Source organism: Molothrus aeneus, chromosome 1, assembly GCF_037042795.1.
Source record: "Molothrus aeneus isolate 106 chromosome 1, BPBGC_Maene_1.0, whole genome shotgun sequence".
Lineage (NCBI taxonomy): Eukaryota > Metazoa > Chordata > Aves > Passeriformes > Icteridae > Molothrus > Molothrus aeneus.
Genome location: NC_089646.1, coordinates 48347863 through 48354736, shown reverse-complemented (window position 1 = coordinate 48354736; position 6874 = coordinate 48347863). Strand labels below are relative to the sequence as shown.

The window sequence follows — 6874 nt, the reverse complement described above, 5'->3', positions numbered from 1 at the left end:
TCCTTGAGGGCACAGCTGGAAGAGCTGGTGAGCAAAACCAGCTGGGCACTCCCAAACTGGAGGCATTGCTAGGAAAGAGGGAAGTTACTAGGTTGAGGGTGAAAGCAGCCAGCTGGCATGTCTGCTGCCTCACCAGAGAAAAGAGGATTACATATTACTTATAGCTGTGCTCAAGGGAATGGACACTGTATATTATCTTTGTTGGTATTTCTCTATTCAGCAAAAAATTTGGTTTATTAAGCAGCTGTTCACAAGTGAGGAAAATTACTTCACTGAGTGTCAGAAAGTTTAGTTTGATTTTCTAAATTTTTGTCTGGGAAGTCAAGCTGGCATTTTATTAATAACCCCTTGACTTTTGAAACCAGCCCTTATTTCCAATCAAGTCCTAGCCATAGGGTTTACTTGCAGGGAAAATGTACGCCAAGTCCTATTTCTCTGAAAACAGCAGAAATGAGTGACTTTATGGGTCAGAAATGTCCAATTCTGCAATTCTGTTGAGGCCTTTGTTCAGAAACTGCTGCCTCTGCTGCCTTCAGGGTTTTTCATGCCCATCTCTCTCTATCCCTGGAGAAAGCATAAAATGCCTGAAACCCTCAAACCCCTGTTCCTTGGCCTGCAGCTATGGAGGTACCTTCTTCTTCAACCAGTACTTTTAGTCTAAGGCACCCTGGTTATTGGTAATACATGGAAATGGAAATGTCAGGTGACATAGAAATGTGGAAAACTGCCTGAAAAGAAAAGATCGGTATCCTAAGGGGGATTAGACAAGTAGGATTACAGTTGATAAAAACCTCAAGTCAGGATTGCTGCAAAATGCAGTCTTTGCTGTATTTGTCCTTGCCTTGATTTGATTTTCCATGATTCTCTGGTGAGCTGGAGAGGGAACTGATGCAGCTGAAAGACACTCAGGAGGCCATATGAAAAGAACGATGCAGGAGTGGGAGCAAGGAGGGCTGAGGGCAAGTTTGCTTCCTTCAGTGAGATTGCCACATTTTAGCAACTTTAAGGGTTAAATAAATAACCTGAGATGAAGGCCAGGGACACAGTCACCTTGCCTTGTTGGCATGTGGCAGAAGTCTGCTGATATTCTGCTCTCTTCTCCTTATTCCCAGTCCTGTTCTTCAGATCCTATCCCCTCTATGTCCTTCTGAAATTTTACTTGTGATCATAATTGTTTCCCAGTCTAGTACTGTCCTCTGACAGAGCAAGAAAAAAGCGTCACCTTCATGATTGCGATGCCTCTGACCAAGCAGATGAAGGTAACTGGAAATTCCCCTTCTTCTAGAGTGGTCAACTCCTGGCACAGTTAAGGGAGTTCATTCTCTCAGGGCAGAGGAAGGCTTTCTCTGCCACACACTGGCTCCCACAAAGCAAGACAAGTGGTAGACATAAAGTTTGCATAGACAGTCCCATAAAAAGCACGACTTGGTGCTGGATAACATCAGGAACTTAAATCATGTGATTATTGGACGCCCTAATTAGCTTCTTATCGTGCTGAGTTAGTATTAACACCATTAGCAACAAATTTTATTGGGGGAAAAAAGCCACTACTATTTTTGTGGTGCTATGGTGCAGGCTACTGTGAAAGTTTGCATTTTTACAGGAATTAAATTACTTGTGATTTTAACATGTGAACAAACAAGATTTGTTTGTCTGTATGGTTGGGAGGTACTGTTTTTAAAATCATGTTTTATGTTTCATTCCAAATGCAGATATAAAATACTTCTAATTTATGTGCATTTTTGTACTTTTTCAGCACATAGTCATTTTGTTTGTTAATAGCTTTATTACAGTAGAAGGGTTATAATATAATCTTACAAAGCTATGCAGTGCCTACAGAATGCATACAAAGCATTTTCTTTTACCAACCACGTTGCTAGGGGAGGAAACAAAAATTTTATGCCAATTTCTATCCTCTCCCACCACAAGGAGAATATGATTTGTTTGTGTAGCTTTAAAACAAATCTGGATAATAGCAGTTTATTGCTTTCTTAATGACACACAGTTAACTAGTAGTGAGCTACACATCCAAGTTGATTCCCTCCATGTTTTGAAAGTAATTCCCCAACTACTGTTGAATCTGGCTGGTAGTTGTCATCCTTTTTACTGTGATCCTTTGAGAACAAACTCCTTCTTGGACAGATTTTTCTCAGGTACACACACACTGCAAGCTCTCACATTTCTTTCTTAACAGATGATAAGGTCCAGGCTGCTTGCCAAGGGTGAACCATGAGAGCTGCCCAACACCTCGCTTGCGTTATGAACTTCAGTGATTTCCACCTTTTGGTGCTGTACAGCATGACTCATACTCTGACCTGAAAATACCTTTTTATGATCAAATATCCTGATAGATATAAAGAACCTTGAAGCAAGAAGGAAGGAGGACAAGGCAGAAAGACTACAGAAGAGATGGGATCCCATAAAGTAACCATCTTGGTGGGACCAAAAGCAATGAGCACAGCAATGAGATTGCACAAGTACAACAAGATCAACCAATTGTTATTTTATTGCTGTCTGATGTGCAAGAGATGTTGAAGGTGAAGCAGAAAGGAATGGAAAGATCCACAAGGGTGAAAAGGTGGATTTCAACAGCATCGTGAGGAGAGACTCTCATGGAAATTGATCAGCTGATAACCTCTAATTACTTAAATGATTAAATTATTATCCCACTAACTCTAGATGAAAAATGTGACCTTATTCAGATGGCAAGAAAAATAAAGATGTATTAGCCATTGATGTCTTGCATTAGAGGAGTTGAGATTTATATTCTTTTTTAGGGATAGGTATAAAGCAGCTGAGCTATGAAAGTCTCAATGTCTTTGATAGAAATATTTTACCGAGTTTTTCTTCTTTTTTAGTGGAATTTATTTCTGTCTTCAGAGACAGCAAGTGGCAATGCCTCACTGAGATGTAATATGCTTTTTAGCTACACTAGGTCTATTAGCTTTTTCCATCCCTCCAATCCAAGCAGCAACATTTTCATTCCTTCCATCAGTAGAGGGTACAAAATTTATAGAATTGCTTTCAAGCTAAACACATTTTGAGTAACTAATAAACTCCATAAATGCACAAAATCAACATAAGATTTACGAAAAAACATTGCTACCTTGGATACCTAAGATATTTGTCTTTTGAAGACAAGACAAATATCTTGGGTTTCCAAGGTCTTTTTTGGATCATTCTTTCTGAATGATCTAAAAAAATTTGTCCTGACTGTAAAATAAAACTTTTAATTGAAAAAAATTGGGAATAATAATACAGGCTTTTGTTTGAACTTGCAATGTCCATTTCAGTAATAGTGTATAATTTTTAGACATATTTTCATAATGTGAGAAAGATAAAATTCTTTTCTGCTGCAGTGATACCATCTCAAAAAGTGATTCTGAGAAAATATTTTAAGAAATAACTATCTATCACTGATTTAGTTCTAAATAGCTGGTTTAATAGTTCAATTCACTTAGAAAGTTATGCTTAACAGTAAAGAAACAGACCTACTCAGGAAGAGCAATATCTTCCCTGATATTTTATGAGAGCTTATGGGAAATAAATATGAAATGTATGGGAAAAGATATAGATCTTTAAGTTTCAAAAATCTGTACCTTAGTCCATATAAACCAGCTTACTTCTTTGTGTTTCTACATTGCAATTCTCAAGTCTCCTCCTAGTGCCTTTGACTTCACAAATCTTAATGTAAAAACAGTAAGAGAGAAGAGCCCGTGACCTTTCTTCCCTCTTCTCCAGGTCCATCCACAACTCACTGAGTAGCACCATGAGGAAATTGCTGACATCACCTTCCTGTTTACTAGCTGAGACCCTGGGGGCCGTTTGTTCCATTAATTCAGGAAGCTGACATGCAAAGCCCTGTGTGGACATGCTGTACCATTTCCAGAGCACACCCTCAACTTGCTGACGAGTGAGTTTGCCATGTCTGTCCATCACTGTCCTCTCCCAGGTCCTGCACATGCTCCAGGAGGCTGATGCTAGCAGCAAAACAACCTCCTGTGGAGCATCCCCACATTTTGCTTGAAGAAGCGGCTTCCACTCAGCACGAATGACAGCAAGTCCAGACAGCTCAGGGCAGTCAGGCTCAAAAAAACCTCATTGTAGCTTTCTAACTGTTCAAAATCACTCACATAATGTATGTAGTAGGCCCTGAACAGGTGATAGGGAAGGAACCAAATTATGATGATCCAGATGAAAATCAAGTTTTTCACCTGGGCCCAGAATTCTTGGTGTGAACAGAGGGAGGTGGAAAATTTTCTTGCCACTTTTACCAAGATAAAAATCTGCAAGCTCAAGAGGACACAAGAAATGAGGGCAACAGCTACAATTAGGGTGTAGTTCAGGGCTTTCACACTCTCGTGCTGTAGCTCTTTCTGGAACTTGAAGCATGTTGTATTATTGTACAAGCCTGAGCGTCCATACTCGAAGTAGAAGAGCGGCACCCCAAAGACCATGACGAAGAGCCACACAGCAGCGCTTGCCCCAATGGCGTGCAGCTTCCTGTAAAATTCCACCTTGTCCTTCCACTGAAAGAAGATGAGCCACCGGATCACTAGCGTGATCACATAGAATATGAAGGTTAGGTACATGTGGATGTGCACCATGGCACTCACCATCTTGCAAAATGGCATGTCAAATACCCACTTCTTTTTGACATAGTAGTGCAGGCGGAAGGGCACCGTGAAGAGGAGGAGGCTGTGCACAACCACCAGGTTAATGATGGCAGTCGTGGTCACGGACAGAGTGTTCATCTTGAGCAGCACAAAGGACATTGTGATGGACCCAATTCCACCTCCAGCCAAGGCAACCGAGTAGACAGTGACCAGTATGGCACTCACGGTGCTGGTGTGAACGAAGGCAGAAGAGGAGTCGCTGCTGTTCCTGGTCCCTTCAGTCATGCTACTGAAATCTTCCTGGAACATATTCTGGAAAGGGAAGAGTACAGAAAGACTAAGATAAGGTAGGAATGAGATGGCCTACCTAAAAAGCCAGAAGGACTTCCCACTTGTCTCATGCTCAAGGAACAATCCTGAAATCTCAAAGATGGCATCAGTAGCTATAACATGCACATTTATCCAAACATCCTCCAGCCTAAGGAAAAATGGATGAGAAGGTTGGGTAGAGAACTGCTCTAGTCCTTATGACATTTCCAGCCATACTCCTAAAAATAAGTATGAATCAATAATATATGGGGAGAAATGATCCTTAGAGAAACTACATCGTTGTGGTGATTTTGTGCTCTGTTATTTTTTCTCCTCTCTTCTGAGCATCTGCATGCTTTTACAGTAAAGGTCAGAGATATTGTTTTAATACTGCTACTCATTCATCAATTTGTTTACTTGCAACACAAATCTGTCCTTCCCAGGGCCAGATAACATCCATATGTTGTTCTGTCTAAGATATAAATTCTGTTTGTTACTGAGAGCTGAGTTTTGAACACATTACAGCCAACTTCTTCTCCATGGACAGTTTCTCTGAGCAAGGGATTAAACACCATGGATATCCAGACTCCACGGAAATCGTGCTTAGATCCTACCAGGCCAAGAAATGTGGGCAGCACTGTCCTGATTCTCAGGCCATTTCACATCTTACATGTAGCAACTGGGTGTTACAAAATGGGCTGCTAGAAAACATTAGGAAAGGACATCCTGGGTGAGTGTAAATCATCCTGTCTGACCAAAGCAGAAGCTAGATGCAAGTTAATAGCAAGTTTAAAAAGTGTGCTATACATTTTTAATATATTACTGTCTAAAAAAGAGATTAGAAATAATTCTTATAAATCTAAATGCAGCCCCTGTTAGGATTTTAAGTATTACGAGATCATATAGGAGGGGAAGAATTCAGGTAGGGTGTTATCCTGAAGCATATTTGCATCTGTAAATATGTCCAGGGGATGTTCATATTACAGTTACAGAAAAGAAGCAGGGAAAACTGAACAGTGTTGGGCTCCATACTATGACAGCTGTACTGCTACTGCTGCCTGAACTGTGATTTAAAACTGACTCTGGTAAGTCACCCATTTTATCAGTGAATCCCACAACACGAGAAGGAGTTCTCTCCCAAGCTTTTGTGATTTTTCATTTAATACTCAAATGCTTTTCACTTTAGAAAGTAGTTTCTCAGTCTCTTTGTATGAGTGATGTTTCAGCTTTATTTTCATTTTTTTCGGCAGCACACCCTGCCAAAAGTTAGGAGGGGAAAGTTTTTTAGCAGTCTACTCATTTTATGGAAAAGAGGAAATGCCTGTAACAGTTTTATAAATTGTTTTTGCTCATAGTGGGGAATGAATATCTGTTATGCACCTCAGGTGTTTTCTGTTGTTTCTTAGCAATATTTCTAAGCACATACCCTCACAGTAATCAAGGTCTCTTCATACATTAAAAAGTTATTCTCTAGCTCTCCCAATTCACCTAAGACTCCAGATATCTTACTATAATCAGTATAAGTGCCATATCTCAAACTGATGCGTTGATTGCTGGCATTGCTGACCTTTTGTGTTTGCTCTTGCATTTCAGAGTTATGTGGACAACTAATTCCAGTACATTAAGAGAATTACAATGGGTTGTTTGTTTTATTAAAGTCACTGCAGATTGGCACACTGCAGCTCTTGCATCAGAAATGGTGCAAGTTCCTTCCAGTTCTGTTCTTGTTTCTGAGTCATTTAATTTCATCCTCACAACCATGCAAGTCAGAAGGGATTAGCAAGAGCTCTTCATCGGTTTCTCCAAGTTGTTAAACTTCAGTTTGAAAAGATGTCTCCAAAAAGAGGCATTAGCACACTGTTTTGATTTAAAATGCATATTTCAAGTTTAAAACATTTAAAAGTGTCACAGAGGGAAAGGCAACACACTCGAAATGTGGCTTGGTATGA

General features: G+C 40.0%; 1 protein-coding gene across 1 annotated transcript; it reads right to left on the bottom strand.

The window, feature by feature from the left end:
- Positions 1–3980: 3980 nt before the first annotated feature.
- Positions 3981–6513, bottom strand: LOC136571624 (probable G-protein coupled receptor 141). The gene is made up of 2 exons (XM_066572152.1): positions 6493–6513; positions 3981–4928 (listed from the first exon to the last, which is right to left on the bottom strand). The coding sequence occupies exons 1-2, from the start codon at positions 6511–6513 to the stop codon at positions 3981–3983; spliced, it is 969 nt and encodes a 322-aa protein (XP_066428249.1).
- Positions 6514–6874: the final 361 nt, after the last annotated feature.

Excerpts from the sequence above, each read along its gene's own strand:
- LOC136571624 (XM_066572152.1), bottom strand. The coding sequence starts at position 6,513 with ATGCAAGAGCAAACACAAAAG. Across the intron at positions 4,929-6,492 it reads TGCAAGAGCAAACACAAAAG|AATATGTTCCAGGAAGATTT; the intron begins GTCAGCAATGCC and ends TTCCCTTTCCAG.